This window comes from Scyliorhinus canicula, chromosome 29 (genome assembly GCF_902713615.1).
Source record: "Scyliorhinus canicula chromosome 29, sScyCan1.1, whole genome shotgun sequence".
NCBI lineage: Eukaryota > Metazoa > Chordata > Chondrichthyes > Carcharhiniformes > Scyliorhinidae > Scyliorhinus > Scyliorhinus canicula.
Window position 1 is genome coordinate 12,727,101 of NC_052174.1, and position 16,499 is coordinate 12,743,599.

A 16,499-nucleotide genomic window follows, 5' to 3' on the forward strand; every position below is an offset into this window, starting at 1 on the left:
CCGCCCAAGGTATCGGATCACCGGGCGGCCATTTTGTGCCAGGTTAGCCGCGGTAGAATAACGGCCGCTGCAGGTTTGTCAGCTCGCGCCGGCAGAATTGTCTTCGAATCTCTGAGAAGGTGAGGTGTGGGAGCCGGAGGAGGCTATTCAGTCCCTCGAGCCTTGTCCCCGCCATTCAATAAGATCCTGACTGACCTACCTCGACCCCGTCGCCTCCTCCTGGTTCACGAACCGCTTCTTTTCGTTTTGTGTCCGAAGATCTATCGATCGGCGTCTTGAGAAGTGGAGAACTCCCGGCTGACACTGCGTGGCACTGTCGGGAGGCCTGACACCTTTTCAGGTGAGACGTTAACTGAAGCTCACAGCCAGTGTTTTGAAGAAGAGTGGAGAGGTTCTCCCCGGTTGTGGGACCTATTTGTCCCTCAATGAGCATCATAAAAGCACAGATAATCTGGTCATCCGCCCTGTGCTGCCTATGGGAGCTATGCATCCGCCAATTGGCTGTTGCATTTCCTGCGTTGCTGCGGTACTCACCCCATACTTGGATGCTGGAAAATAAGTTTGGTTTTTACTGTCCTCGTTTCATTTCGTATTTCTCAAAACGGGGGGGGGCGAAAAAGGGCAGCTCGCGGATCAACCAATCTGGTCAGTGGAAATCCTGTGAGCCTTCTGATTGGCTGCGGGAGGGCGGTGCGCTCCCGAGGATGGTTCTGTCGGGGGAACCAATGGTGGTCGGAGCTGGGATGGTCACGTGACAATGCATCCTGGGATACATCCGATCAGAGTTGGCACTCCTCTCCTGACCGCGTCCCGTTACTGCTAACCGGCGCGGACGTTGCATTACACGGGCCTTTCGCGCCATCCAATCGAGGGGCAGCACGGTAGCATAGTGGTTAGCACAATTGCTTCACAGCCCCAGGGTCCCAGGTTCGATTCCCGGCTTGGGTCACTGTCTGTGCGGAGTCTGCACGTTCTCCCCCGTGTCTGCGTGGGTTTCCTCCGGGTGCTCCGGTTTCCTCCCACAGTCCAAAGATGTGCAGGTTAGGGTGGATTGGCCGTGATAAATTGCCCCTTGGTGTCCAAAATTGCCCTTAATGTTGGTTGAGTGGGGTTACTGGGTTATGGGGATAGGGAGGTGTTGACCTTGGGTAGGGTGCTCTTTCCAAGAGCCGGTGCTGACTCGATGGGCCGAGTAGCCTCCTTCTGCTCCACACTCGCTCCTTCTCCTCTTTCCTCATCTAAATACCCATCGTAACCCTCCATTCCCTTCTCCAGTTTCCCCTTGAATTTACCTCGACCGCTCCCCATGGGAACGGGTCCCACCTTCTCCTCGACCCCTCAGATGTTTATCATGGATTGCGATAAAATGGTGAGCAAGTGACAACAATTATTACTCATTTATTCTTTTTGTTCAAAAAAAAAGTCAGTTTTGCTTTTTTTTTAGAAAGGTGTGTGGGTACCCCCAGTGCGTACCCCGCGTGTGTATCCCCCAAGGGGAGCACAGCAAAACATGCTACCAAGTCCCAGGTGGAACTCTCCCACTCTGCAATGTCGGAAGATTCTGGGTTCGAGTCCCAGGCCAGACACCGGCCCCTCCCAGTGCCAGTCCTGAGGGGGTGGGGGGGGGGGGCTGCCCTGATGGGAGGGCAATGCTTCTCAGGTGGGGTGGAACATCCCACAGCCACTATTTCAAACGGGGGTGGGAGGGGGGGGGCGGAGAGAGGTGGGGGGGAGGAGAGGGGGGGAGCGGGAGGGAGGAGGGAGAGGGGGGGGGGTTGTTGGGTTACGGGTATAGGGTGGATACGTGGGTTTGAGTAGGGTGATCATTGCTCGGCACAACATCGAGGGCCGAAGGGCCTGTTCTGTGCTGTACTGTTCTACTCAAATTGTATTTGTGGGAGCTTGCTCTGCACCAATTGGTTGCTACGTTCTATATTCGACCCATGACTGCACTCTGGGACGTCTGTACTTAATAATGGTACTGTGCAATCTCAAATGTACAGTTATAATTTTGTGGATCTGTCTGAGTTTTGTCGACATTCCCGGGAAGTGGACGTTCCGTTCTCCCCTAGCTGGGGGCCTTGCTAGCGAGCTGCCCGTCTCTTGTAGCTCCCTCGAACTGTGTGGTTCGGCCGGCCACCTCCTTCAGGGCATTTTAGAGTCGGCCACGTCTGGAGTGACGTGTAGGCCGGACCAGGTAAGGATGGCAGATCTCCTTCCCTAAAATGATGTGCGTGAGCCAGACGGGCCTTTCATCAAATGCTTCGCGAACGCAGTTGTGCTGAAATCCTTTCCGAGGGAGAATCCGGCAACGTTTCCTAAACCTGACTTCCCTGCGCTTCGCCACTCCCGACACATGGCCACGTCGGCGAGGAAGAACAGAACGGAAAATGCCGGAGGCTCTCGATCCGCCTGAGGAGAGAGAACCAGTCAAGTTGACGGACTTGTGTCGATGCTGGCGCAAGTAGGGATTTAGCTGTTTGCACATGAACAAGCAGGGAGAGGGGTAAAAGAGCAGGACAAAGAACAGAAGGCAATATAAGAAACAGCGATATTAACTCCCTCGGTCTCCAAAAATCTGTTGAGATCAGTCTTGGATGTACTTGATAACTTGCCATCCACAGTTCCCTGGGGGCAGCGAACGACAAAGATTCACAACCCTTTGAAGAAGCTTCTCCTCGCCTCAGTCCAAAATGACCCCCGCCTTGTCTCTATCCTGTAATCTAAATTTCCTCCACCACCTCCTCCGGGTGCCAGGCCATTGGCAACCATGGAGTATCCCCCCCCCCCCCCCCCAACCTTCAGGCAACTGGGCAGCACGGTAGCATTGTGGAAAGCACAATTGCTTCACAGCTCCAGGGTCCCAGGTTCGATTCCCGGCTTGGGTCACTGTCTGTGCGGAGTCTGCACATCCTCCCTGTGTGTGCGTGGGTTTCCTCCGGGTGCTCCGGTTCCCTCCCACAGTCCAAAGATGTGCAGGTTAGGGTGGATTGGCCATGATAAATTGCGCTTAGTGTCCAAAATTGCCCTTGGTGTTGGGTGGGGTTTCTGGGTTATGGGGATAGGGTGTTCTTTCCAAGAGCCGGTGCAGACTCGATGGGCCAAATTGCCTCCTTCTGCACTGTAAATTCTATGATCAGTGAACAAGTATTCCACCCCCCCCCCCCCCCCCCCCCCCGGCATATCGCAAAGACGCTAATCAACCTCGGCCACCCTGCGCACGCACCTTCTGAAATCATCAAGACCCGAAGTGGGGCTTGAACCCAGAACTTTTAGTGTAGGGGACGGGACGCAACCACTGCACCACAGGACTAGATACCTTCATCAGGGTGGAACCATTTTGTCAGCAGCTGTTTCTTTCTCCCCCCCCCCCCCCCCCCTCAGGCAACTCAGTCTGCGGCAGGATGGAAGGCAGGAGTGATGTGAGGCAATAGGGTGGACAGTAAGCAGGTCCTCGTTCATGAGTCATGAACACGCAGGTACAGCAGATAATAAAGCAAATGGAACCCTGGTCTCAGAATCAACTCCCTCACTATCCATAAAGGATGCAATTGAGGTGTTCTACAAAAGATGGCAGCCTTTATTGTTTGAAGAGTAGTCACCGTCAGCTGTTGAGGGGGGTGGGGTATTGTTATTTTTTGGGCTTGTCTTTCCTGCTTTATTGTTTTGTACTTAAAATGTTTAATAAAAATATAATTAATCTACTTCATTATCCACCTTGATAAAGAATTCTACCATATTATGGTCACTCATCCCCAAGGGCTCTTTCACAACTCCGTTGCCAACTAATCCTTTCTCATTGCACAACTCCCAGTCCAAGGTGGCCTGTTCCTTTGTTGGTTCCTCAACATATTGGTCCAGAAAACCATCCCGTACACACTCCAGAAATTCCTCCTCCATTGTACTGTTGACTAATTTGACTCCCCCAATCTATATGCAGATTAAAGTCACCCATAATTACAGATGGTCCTTTGTCACATGCATCTCTGAGTTCCTGCCTAAAGCTATTCCCAACGTTACCACTGCAGTTTGGTGGTCTGTATACCACCCCTACGAATGTTTTTTACCCCATGGTGTTTCTTAACTTGACCCATACAAATTCCACTTCATCTGTGCTGATATCTTTCCTCAATATTGTATAAATACTGTGGCACCAAGCTGCAGTGAGGTCCTCCCAACACCAGGTGGAGCGCTGTGGCACCAAGCTGCAGTGAGGTCCTCCCAACACCAGGTGGAGCGCTGTGGCACCAAGCTGCAGTGAGGTCCTCCCAACACCAGGTGGAGTGCTGTGGCACCAAGCTGCAGTGAGGTCCTCCCAACACCAGGTGGAGTGCTGTGGCACCAAGCTGCAGTGAGGTCCTCCCAACACCAGGTGGAGTGCTGTGGCACCAAGCTGCAGTGAGGTCCTCCCAACACCAGGTGGAGTGCTGTGGCACCAAGCTGCAGTGAGGTCCTCCCAGCACAGGGGGCGCAGAGGCACCAAGCTGCAGTGAGGTCCTCCCAACACCAGGTGAAGCGCTGTGGCACCAAGCTGCAGTGAGGTCCTCCCAACACAGGGCAGTGCAGAGGTACTAAGCTGCAGTGAGGTTTGCCAAACACCAGGTGGAGTGCTGTGGCACCAAGCTGCAGTGAGGTCCTCCCAACACAGGGGACACTTCAGCACCAAACTGCAGTGAGGTCCTCCCAACACGGGGCGCAGAGGCACCAAGCTGCAGTGTGGTCCTCCCAGCACGGGGCGCAGAGGCTCCAAGCTTCAGTGAAGTCCTCTCAACACAAGGAGCGCTGTTGCACCAAGCTGCAGTGTGGTCCTCCCAACACAAGGTGGAGCACTGTGGCACCTAGCTGCAGTGAGGTCCTTCCAACTCAAGATGGAGTGTTGCAGCACCAAACTGCAGTGAAGTCCTCCCAACACAGAGGCACCAAGCTGCAGTGTGGTCTTCCCAGCACAGGGGGTGCAGAGGCACCAGGCTGAAGTGTGGTCCTCCCAGCACAGGGGGCGCAGAGGCACCAAGCAGCAGTGTGTCCTCCCAGCACAGGGGGGTGCAGAGGCTCCAAGCTGCAGTGTGGTCCTCCCAGCACAGAGGCATCAAGCTGCAGTGAAGTGTCCTCAACACAAGGAGCGCTGTTGCACCAAGCTGCAGTGTGGTCCTCCCAACACAAGGTGGAGCACTGTGGCACCTAGCTGCAGTGATGTCCTTCCACCTGAAGATGGATCGTTGTAGCACCAAGCTGCAGTGTGGTCCTCCCAACACAAGGTGGAGCACAGTGGCACCTAGCTGGAGAGAGGACCTCCCAACTCAAGATGGGTTGTTGTAGCACAAAACTGCAGTGAAGTCCTCCCAACACAGGGCACAGAGGCACCAAGCTGCAGTGTGGTCCTCCCAACGCAGGGGACACTTCAGCAACAAACTGCAGTGAGGTCCTCCCAGCACAAGGAAGCGCAGAGGTACTGAGCTGCAGTGAGGTCTGTCAAACACCAGCTGGAGCACTGTGGCACCAAGCTGCAGTGAGGTCCTTCCAACACAGGGGGCACTGTGGCACCAAGCTGCAGTGTGGTCCTCCCAGCACAGAGGACGCTTCAGCACCAAGCTGCAGTATGGTCCTCCCAGCACAGGGCAATGTGGCACCAAGCTGCAGTGAAGTCCTCCCAACACAAGGAGCGCTGTTGCACCAAGCTGCAGTGAAGTCCTCCCAACACAAGGAGCGCTGTTGCACCAAGCTGCAGTGAAGTCCTCCCAACACGGTGGGGCGCTATGGTACCAAGCTGCAATGAGGTCCTCCCAGCACAGGGGGCGCAGAGGCACCAAGCTGCAGTATGGTCCTCCCAGTGCAGAGGCACCAAGCTGCAGTGTGGTCCTCCCAACACAGGGGGCGGAGAGGAACCAAGCTGCAATGAGGTCCTCCCAACACACGGTGGAGTGCTGTGGTACCAAGCTGCAGTGAGTTCCTCCCAGCACAGGGGGCGCAGAGGCACCAAGCTGCAGTGTGGTCCTCCCAACACAGGGGGGCGGAGAGGCACCAAGCTGCAATGAGGTCCTCCCAACACACGGTGGAGCGCTGTGGTACCAAGCTGCAGTGAGGTCCTCCCAGCACAGGGGGCGCAGAGGCACCAAGCTGCAGTATGGTCCTCCCAGCGCAGAGGCACCAAGCTGCAATGAGGTCCTCCCAACACACGGTAGAGCGCTGTGGTACCAAGCTGCAATGAGGTCTTCCCAGCACAGGGGGCGCAGAGGCACCAAGATGCAGTGTGGTCCTCCCAACACAGGGGGTGCTCAAGCACTAAGCTGCAGTGTGGTCCTCCCAGCACAGGGGGCGCAGAGGCACCAAGCTGCAGTATGGTCCTCCCAGCGCAGAGGCACCAAGCTGCAGTGTGGTCCTCCCAGCACAGGGGGCGCAAAGGCACTAAGCTGCAGTGTGGTCCACCCAGGTCAGGGGGTGCAGAGGTACCAAGCTGCAGTGTGTTCCTCCCAACACAGGGGGTGCAGAGGCACCAAGCTGCAGTGTGGTCCTCCCAGCACAGGGGATGCAGAGGCACCAGGGTGCAGTGTGGTCCTCCCAGCACAGGGGGCGCTCTACCTAAGCTGCAGTGTGGTCCTCCCAGCACAGGGGATGCAGAGGCACCAAGCTGCAGTGTGGTCCTCCCAGCACAGGGGATGCAGAGGCACCAGGGTGCAGTGTGGTCCTCCCAGCACAGGGGGCGCTCTACCTAAGCTGCAGTGTGGTCCTCCCAGCACAGGGGATGCAGAGGCACCAAGCTGCAGTGTGGTCCTCCCAGCACAGGGGGTGCAGAGGCTCCCGGCACAAACCCTTGTATTTTCACGTTAACACCCGAAAGAGCGAGCACAAACAACCAATAGTGGTTAAATATCGACCTGCGAGGGAGGGCTAAACTCTCCGGCTTAGCTATCTGCGTAAAACATTCAAAGTTACTGCAGTGTACCATCTTGCGGAGGTTGCAGCGCTTGTTGGCGTGGTCCTCCCCAACCAGCCTGGATCTGGTTGCTAGGAGACGGGGCCCAGTTGCTATGGGATACCCTCTCCATCCCTGCCTATTGTCTTTCTTTGCAAAGAAGTCAATGCCGCAGAATTCCTGTCCAGTTGATGCCGTCACAATATTGAGAAACCAGCCTTTGAACATCCAATTGCAAAGCTTAGTGGCTGAGCCGATAGAATTTGCTGCAAAGGCAATAAATAATCAGCAAAAAATAAATCTGGGAGTAGCTCAAAATAACCCAGAGGCAAATTGCAATCGGAAAGAATACACAAAGCTGACATTGTAAAGGTACGAGCATTTAGAAGATCGAAGGAGATGCCTGCAGTACAATTCTGCTCTCAAACTAAAACGTTTTATTTTTCCTCCCCGCCCCCCACCCACAGTTTCACCTTCCGCCTCCTCGCTTCGAGCAGGAGATTTCAGCATGAGTTCAGCAGCGGAGGTAAGTCACCTGTTATTGCCGTCGTCACTCCTGTGGTGAAACCGCTGTGTTGTATTGTGCTGCCAGAGTATTACGTGTTGCACAGGATTATCACAACGCCGCCCTTTCTCTAACTGTTGACGATTCGCCCTCGTTTTTCTATCCAAAAAGGTACTGCATTCGTGTGGGGGCCTCACGGTATAGATATAGAGAAATACAGCACAGAACAGGCCCTTCGGCCCACGATGTTGCGCCGAACTTTTGTCCTAGGTTAATCATAGAATTTTGGACAATTTTTCACGGCCAATCCACCCAACCTGCACATCTTTGGACTGTGGGAGGAAACCGGAGCACCCGGAGGAAACCCACGCAGTCACGGGGAGGATGTGCAGACTCCGCACAGACAGTGACCCAAGTCGAAATCGAACTTGGGACCCTGGAGCTGTGAAGCAATTGTGCTATCCACAATTGTGCATACCGGTAGCATGGTGGTTAGCATCAATGCTTCACAGCTCCAGGGTCCCAGGTTCGATTCCCGGCTGGGTCACTGTCTGTGTGGAGTCTGCACGTCCTCCCCGTGTGTGCGTGGGTTTCCTCCGGGTGCTCCGGTTTCCTCCCACAGTCCAAAGATGTGCGGGTTAGGGTGGATTGGCCATGCTAAATTGCCCGTAGTGTAAGGTTAATGGGGGGGATTGTTGGGTTACGGGTATACGGGTTACGTGGGTTTAAGTAGGGTGATCATTGCTCGGCACAACATCGAGGGCCGAAGGGCCTGTTCTGTGCTGTACTGTTCTATTCTATATAAGTGTGCCGCCTTCCCCAGCCTTGGGGGGGTGGGGGCTGGCCGAATTGGCTTCCCCAGTCAATGGCGTGCTTTCCGAACTCGCCACGGAGCAGTAATATCGGAAACCCGGCGGCCCCTTGGCGCACAGATCTGACCCGTTGGGTTCACGAACCGGGAGACGCGGATTTACACGTCTTGGACGAGAAAGGGTGGGGGGAATGTAAGGGTGAGCTATTTAACACAGGCAATGACCCGGAGCTCGCTGTCCATAAAAGGGGGGGGGAAGAGACGATGAAAGGAGATCTTGAACTGAATAAACGTGCAGGGATACACGAAGAATGGGACTGACTGGACAGAGAGCTGGGACGGACTTGACGGGCTACAATGACACAGCGACCTCTCACGGGCGGCGGTCTGATCGTTGACCTCAGCTCGTGATGTTGGTTGACGGATAAATGAGGACCATCATTTCTCAACTGCCTTGTTTCCCCACTCCCAAGTCCTCCTAATTCGCTTCTGTGCTCCTAGGACAAGATGAAGAAAGTGAAGAGGCTTCAGGACTTCCTCGGAGATTTGATGGTACTGGGATCACTGCAGGTAAGGGGGGGATTTGGAAAGAGAGCGAAGGAACGTCAGCCTTCTGTACTTGTCTTTGAGGCTCTGTCAGGACTTTTTGAACGCGATACCTTCTTGCCGGAAGCTGGCATAACCTTGGATACAAAAACAAAGGATAGGAGCTGGAGTTCGCCATGCGGCCCCTCGAGCCCGCTCCCCAATTCAGTACGATTGTAGCTGAACAGCCAGGTCTGGCACTGCCAAGGTGCACAGGTGTCACTACCGGCTGGCAGTGAATACTGCCAGGGTGCCAGGTTGGCGGTGCCAAGCTGCCATTTTTCACACGGCGACGATCAGGCCAGGCGTACCCTGCGCAAGGCATTGGAGGAGTGTGGGTAGGGGACCTGGGGACCCCTGATAGAGAGTTGGGGCTTGGGGCTGGTCGGGGGTCCAGAGAGCGAGACGCCATTTAAAAATGGTGGCCTGATTACTCTGAAATGGGCGGCACGGTGGTACAGCGGTTAGCACTGAGTCCTACCACGCCAGGGACCCGGGTTCGATTCCGGCCTCGGGTGACTGTCTGTGTGGAGTTTGCACGCTCTCCCCCCCCCCCCCCCCGTCTCTGCGTGGGTTTCCTCCGGGTGCTCCGGTTCCCTCCCACACTCCAAAGATGTTCAGCTTAGATGGAGTTGCACGGTTACAGGGATAGGGCGGGATCCCGGGCAGGATGCTCTTTCGGAGGGTCATTCCAGACTCAATGGGCCGAATGGCCTCCTTCTGCACTGCAGGGACTCTGTGGAATTCTACCCTGCAGCACATTTCCCCCCCCCCCCCCCCCCCCCCCAGCGACTACGCTGAGGAGCAGGCCGGCCTAGAGATTCTGCTCAGGCCTCCGGAGCGGGTACTTGAATTGCCCACCTTCTGGCCGCTGTCAGGCTTTCTGAGTCCGCGCCGGCGGAGGATGTAACGGTGAGAGGGCGACGTGACTCCGAGGAGCCGTCCAATGACTGCGTCTGTTTGCCTTCCCCTCCCTTTCGTAGGGTTTCCGATACTTCCAGCCCTGGCTGAGGGGTCGTGAGGAGCTGCTGTTGACCGTGGTGAACGAGGATATCGTGAGTACTGTCCTCGGCTGCCTGCCGGCACTTTCCCATAAATCCTAATCCTGTCGGTGACTATCAAACCCAGCCATTGATGCTGCAGGACATGCTGCATTTGTCCAGCATTTCCTGTTTTCGTTTCAGCTCTCCAGCCTTTATTTTAGCTTTGCATGACGCAGTGCTCTCGATGTGTTTCTAGCACGCACGCACACAACGGGCAGAAAGGCCTCCTTCTCTCGCTGTAACCTCTCTCCCTCTGAACCAAGAGTCTTTATCTCTTCCCTCTCATATCTTTTCAGAGCTGGCCATCGGCTAGTCTCCCCAGGAGTCTGGTCAATTCTCCCAGCCAGGATTTGGGAGTCGCTGAGCTCCCTTACGCGGACCAATCTCTGCTGACGTCACTGCGATCTCAAAAGAGGTAAGATGAATCCCCCCCCGCCCCCCCCCCCCCCCCACCCCCACACGAGGGTAAACAGCCACCATTTAACTTCCCGCCGTGAATTCTGGGCCTGCCGTCATGTCCGGGATTCCCTATAAGCGGCGCTCCGCGCGGGAACGCCCAGAGGGACCACCTTCGGCTGGATAGGAATATCCTGCCGACACGAACGACCAGATGCTACCACACACCCCAATTTATGTTCAAAAGCGTACGGCATGCTGGCCCGTATCGCAAGGAGAACGAAAATAAAGAAGGCTTGCTCCGATTATTCAGGGATTCGGAGAGACCACACCTGGAATAAGGGCCGTAGTTTTGGTCTCCATACCTAAAGAAGGCTAGGCCCACATCGGAGGTGCTGCAACCACACGTCACTGGATTGGTCCCTGGGCTGTCCTCTTGACGAGAAGCTGAGTAAATTGGGCCTACACTCTCTGGAGTTTGGAAAAACCAGAGGCCTGGCTCTATTTTGGGTTTGTGAAATGCAATCATTACTCAGTGTACCCGCCTGCCTTGCCGTAGCCATGTGATCGCTGCCACGGGGGAAAAAGCCCAGGCCTAGCCAACGATAAAAAGGAGTTCATTATAGACTTGCTGTGGTGAAGAGGCACAGCTGTCCATTAAAGATGACATCATCTAACTCAAAAGAGACAAGATTGTGAAGGAGGTTTGACGGGGGAGGGGGAGGGGGGGGGACACACACCGAGAGATCGTTTCTGGGGAATCTAAAAGGGGTGGGGCACTCGCAGGATGAGGGAGTCGGCCATTTTGGGGCGGAGATGAGGGGAATTTGGGGTTTTAGTGAATCTTCGGAATTCTCCATCCCAGAGGGTTGTGGGTGCTGCATTGCCGAATACATTTTGGTCTCTCGGGGAATTAAGGGATACGGGAAGCGGGTGAGAAAAAGGAATCGAGGCTTCCAAGATCAGCCGGAATCGCGTTGAATGGCGGAGCAGGCTGGATGGGCCAAATGGTCCACTCCTCTTAATTCTTCTGCCTCCCCCCCCCCCCCCCCCCATGCTCTTCCTTCCCTCCTTCCATCGTGTTTTCTCCCTTGTATTAACGATTTCTTTTCCTTCCTCAGAATGAGTGGCGGCGGACACGCGGACACGGGGCTGCCTCCAGCATCTCCCTGTGACCGAGAGATCGCGCTCCCAGTAAGTAAGCGAGTGGTTTCAGGGAGGGGGCGGTCTGATCCTCTCGCTGTGCTGCTGCCGCTCTCTCTTCTGTTTATTGTGCCTCGCGAGCTCCCGGTTGTCGTTGGTCCTCAGCCTCGTGCGAAGAGGCCGTCTAATGGCCCGCCTGTCTCCCCAACAGGAACTGAACTGCACCCTCTTCCTGTTGGCATGCTACGCCAAGTACCAGTGCCCGCACGTGTGGATCCGATCCAACCACGAGCGTTTCGTCAAAATGGCCGGCGGGTCCTGGGCGGCCAGGGACAGCCCTCTGCAGCTGACCGCCACTCGGGATTGGCACCGGAATGGTAACCTTTTTGACCGCGTGCTTTGTCCGTAAATCGCATCAATTGAGCTTTACCTCGGCCCCGACGCTTCGCCTGAGCGACCCTGTGGGCGGACAGTGACAACGACCCCTCACCTCCGTGTGCCCCCTCCCCCCCCCGACCTTGCGCACTGTCAGGGGCACTCGACACCCATCAGGAATTAACCCGTGGCCATCTTTTCCCAGTTCATGGCGCAGCTACACCATTGCCCCGTTAAGAGGGAGACGGTGGCGTGCCGACAATGTCGCTGGGCCAGTAATCCAGAGGTTCTGGGGTCAGGGGTTTGATGGGACCATCAATTGTACGGACACGTGCTTGTAGGATTAGAATAGCGGTTTTAATATACTTACAACAGAGCCAGCCTGTTAGCCGTTGAACTTTCGGTGAACTGGCTGGCTGACTCTGTGGCACGGATCTTTATACAGCAGCTCCAGGGGGAGGAGTTCTGGGCGGAGCCAAGGGGGAGCCCAGTACAAACTCTCGAGTACTCCCAGAGCTACTCCCCCTGGTGGTCAGGTAGTGCAACTGCAGTTACAATATCGGTACATATATATACTGGGAACAGAGTGACATTGGTAACTTATAATACCGTGTGAATCTCATTCACCACAGGGTTCAAATCCCAACCCCGGCATTAAATTCAATGAATAAATCTGGAATATGAAGCCAGTCTCGGTAATTGTCGCCACGGCATCGATTGTTGTAAAAACCCATTGGGTTCCCCTTTAGGGAAGGGGAAATCTGCCGTCCTTACCCGGTCTGGCCGACACATGACTCCAGACTCCACGACCAATGGGGTTGACGCTTAACCGGCCCCTCTGAATAGGCCGAGCGAGACAATCAGTTCAGTGGGTATTCGGGACGGGCTGGGCCTTGTCAGGGAATTCCAGACGAGCGAACCTCTGAGAGAAAAAAAATCCCCCTCGTCTCCGGTTTCAACCCTTTGGCTGAAACTGCCCCTCCCCCCCCCCCCCCCCCCCCCCCCCCCCCAGCGTTCGAGATTCTCCCACTGCGGAGTCTGCACATCCTCCCCGTGTCTGCGTGGGTTTCCTCCGGGTGCTCCGGCTTCCTCCCACAGCCCAAAGACGTGCAGGTTAGGGTGGATTGGCCGTGCTAAAATTGCCCCTTAGTGTCCAAAAAGGCTAAGTGGGGGTTGCTGGGTGATGGGGATAGGGTGGAGGTGTGGGCTTGGGTAGGGTGCTCGTTCCAAGGGCCGGTGGAGACTCGATGGACCGAATGGCCTCCTTCTGCCCTGTAAATTCTATGATTCGTTGATTTGAGGTGTGGTGGTCCTCGGGTTAAATCCCCACCAATCAGCTCTCCCCCTCAAAAGGGAAAACAGCCTATAGGCCCCGGGGACCATGACGACTTGCATCTTTTCTTAAGTAAGGAGAGCAGCCGAGTACGCGGTATTTTAGGTGTGGTTTCACCAATGCCCTGGACAGCTGTGGCAAGGTGCAATTGAAATGCAGACTTTCCCCGTGTAAACGGGGAAGGCAGCCACCTCATCGGCCCCGCTGCCTCCTGCGACGTCTCCATTCCTCCCGCCCCTGACCACCCCACCGCCCGCCAAACGGCCTTCCTCCCTCTCAGCAGCGTCTCGCTCTCTGTCTTTCCACAGACGGGCAGATCTGGGAGATTGTGACGGAGCTGGTGGAACTCTGCACGAGGCCTCCACCCTCAAACCCGTTCACCCTGGACATCAGGTACTTCGAGAGCCTCCCCCTGATGGAGAGGTACCTGGCATCTGGGGCTATGGTCAGCTTCCTCCAGAGGATCGTAATCTATGGAAATCGTGAGAAGCCCTATTACACCAAAGGTAAAGTGTGTGGCCGTGAATGGTTAAAGGACGGCCAATCCTGGACACCTGTTTATAATTCTGATTCTTACTTTTCTCTTTATGAAAGCTGCGACATTATCTTTCTGATGTTACCGTGTGAAGTGGGCCCACAAATATCTGATTCTCACTGATAAATCCACTGAGGAATTCAGGAGAAACTTCTTTTCCCAGAGAGGGGAGAAAATGTGGGACTCGCTCTTACGGGGGAGTGGGGAGAATGTGGGACTCGCTCTTACGGGGGAGTGGGGAGAATGTGGGACTGTCTCCCACAGGGAGTGGGAGAATGTGGGACTCGCTCCCACGGGGAGTGGGGAGAATGTGGGACTCGCTCCCACGGGGAGTGGGGAGAATGTGGGACTCGCTCCCACGGGGAGTGGGGGAGAATGTGGGACTCGCTCCCACAGGGAGTGGGAGAATGTGGGACTCGCTCCCACGGGGAGTGGGGGAGAATGTGGGACTCGCTCCCACGGGGAGTGGGGTGAATGTGGGACTCGCTCTTACGGGGAGTGGGGAGAATGTGGGACTCGCTCCCGCGGGGAGTGGGGAGAATGTGGGACTCGCTCCCATAGGGAGTGGGGAGAATGTGGGACTCACTCCCACAGGGGAGTGGGGAGAATGTGGGACTCGCTCCCACGGGGAGTGGGGGAGAATGTGGGACTCGCTCCCACGGGGAGTGGGGTGAATGTGGGACTCGCTCTTACGGGGAGTGGGGAGAATGTGGGACTCGCTCCCGCGGGGAGTGGGGAGAATGTGGGACTCGCTCCCATAGGGAGTGGGGAGAATGTGGGACTCACTCCCACAGGGGAGTGGGGAGAATGTGGGACTCGCTCCCACGGGGAGTGGGGAGAATGTGGGATTCGCTCCCACGGGGAGTGGGGAGAATGTGGGACTCGCTCCCACGTGGAGTGGGGAGAATGTGGGACTCACTCCCACGGGGAGTGGGGAGAATGTGGGACTCGCTCCCACGGGGAGTGGCGAGAATGTGGGACTCGCTCCCACAGGGGAGTGGGGAGAATGTGGGACTCACTCCCACGGGGAGTGGGGTGAATGTGGGACTCGCTCCCATGGGGAGTGGGGAGAATGTGGGACTCGCTCCCGCGGGGAGTGGGGAGAATGTGGGACTCGCTCCCATAGGGAGTGGGGAGAATGTGGGACTCACTCCCACAGGGGAGTGGGGAGAATGTGGGACTCGCTCCCACGGGGAGTGGGGAGAATGTGGGATTCGCTCCCACGGGGAGTGGGGAGAATGTGGGACTCGCTCCCACGTGGAGTGGGGAGAATGTGGGACTCACTCCCACGGGGAGTGGGGAGAATGTGGGACTCGCTCCCACGGGGAGTGGCGAGAATGTGGGACTCGCTCCCACAGGGGAGTGGGGAGAATGTGGGACTCACTCCCACGGGGAGTGGGGTGAATGTGGGACTCGCTCCCATGGGGAGTGGGGAGAATGTGGAACTCGATCCCGCAGGGTGTGGGGAGAATGTGGAACTCGCTCCCACAGGGAGTGGGGAGAATGTGGCATTCGCTCCCACGGGGAGTGGGGAGAATGTGGGACTCTCTCCCACAGGGAGAGGGGAGAATGTGGTTTACAGTGATTTCAGATTTAATTCCTGGGACATGTGCGACTGGTGTGTTTTATCTTTCAGTTTTGGAAGAACTGGAGACCCTGAATCGATTCCACGTGAAATCTCTCCACGAGATTCAGAAAGTGAAGCTGAGGGAGATGGAGGAGGAGGCGGGGATGGAGGATGGAGGATGGAGGAGGAGGCGGGGATGGAGGATGGAGGAGGAGGAGGCGGGGATGGAGGATGGAGGAGGAGCCGGTGAATACATGATTGACAGCAGCCTATCCAACAGCGAGTGACTGGCAGACAATCCCCAAAACCCTGGAACAAATCCGATCAGGACTAGTGAAGGCCGGTAGACGACAAGGATAGAGGGAGGGAGGGGAAAGGGGGCATGGTGTCGGGAGCGGGAATTGATTCTCATCTGATGAATGTCGGTATTGTGTGCAGGGAGGGGGGTGGGGCACTCCCTAACTGAGGGGTAGGAGATGGAGGGCTGACTGATTGAGGGGTAGGAGATGGAGGGCTGACTGACTGAGGGAGGGGGATGGAGGGCTGACTGACTGAGGGAGGGGAGATGGAGGGCTGACTGATTGAGGGAGGGGAGATGGAGGGCTGACTGATTGAGGGAGGGGAGATGGAGGGCTGACTGATTGAGGGGTAGGAGATGGAGGGCTGACTGACTGAGGGAGGGGAGATGGAGGGCTGACTGACTGAGGGAGGGGGATGGAGGGCTGACTGATTGAGGGAGGGGGATGGAGGGCTGACTGATTGAGGGAGGGGAGATGGAGGGCTGACTGATTGAGGGGTAGGAGATGGAGGGCTGACTGACTGAGGGAGGGGGATGGAGGGCTGACTGACTGAGGGAGGGGAGATGGAGGGCTGACTGATTGAGGGAGAGGAGATGGAGGGCTGACTGATTGAGGGAGGGGGATGGAGGGCTGACTGATTGAGGGGTGGGAAACGGAGGACTGAGTGATTGAGGGATGGGAGATGGAGGGCTGACTGATTGAGGGGTGGGAGATGGAGGGAGAGACTGACAGAGGGAGGGGAGATGGAGGGCTGAGTGATTGAGGGATGGAAGATGGAGGGCAAGTTTGACTGAGAGATGGGAGATGGAGGGCTGACTGAGGGATGGGAGATGGCGGGAGGGACAGAGCGAGGGATGGGAGATGGAAGGAGGTACAGAGCGAGGGATGGGAGATGGAGGGAGGGACAGAGCGAGGGATGGGAGATGGAAGGAGGGACAGAGCGAGGGACGGGAGATGGAAGGAGGGACAGAGCGAGGGATGGGAGATGGAAGGAGGG

The 16,499-nt window shown here is 56.3% G+C and overlaps 1 protein-coding gene across 4 annotated transcripts; it reads left to right on the forward strand.

Annotated features, from left to right (window-relative positions):
- Positions 1–96: 96 nt before the first annotated feature.
- si:dkey-19b23.7 lies at positions 97–15,585 on the forward strand. Of its 4 annotated transcripts, none has more exons than XM_038786928.1 (9): positions 97–340; positions 7,378–7,436; positions 8,728–8,796; positions 9,795–9,866; positions 10,151–10,269; positions 11,372–11,444; positions 11,605–11,770; positions 13,410–13,607; positions 15,273–15,583. In XM_038786928.1, exons 2-9 carry the CDS (start codon positions 7,419–7,421, stop codon positions 15,488–15,490), a joined length of 933 nt encoding a protein of 310 aa, XP_038642856.1. In that variant the 5' UTR covers positions 97–340; positions 7,378–7,418; the 3' UTR covers positions 15,491–15,583. The 4 variants fall into 4 exon arrangements, with proteins under 4 accessions (XP_038642856.1, XP_038642860.1, XP_038642857.1 ...); XM_038786929.1 differs by lacking the exon at positions 97–340 and adding an exon at positions 6,786–7,282; XM_038786932.1 differs by lacking the exon at positions 9,795–9,866 and having other exon boundaries at positions 15,273–15,585.
- The last annotated feature ends 914 nt before the right edge of the window (positions 15,586–16,499 follow it).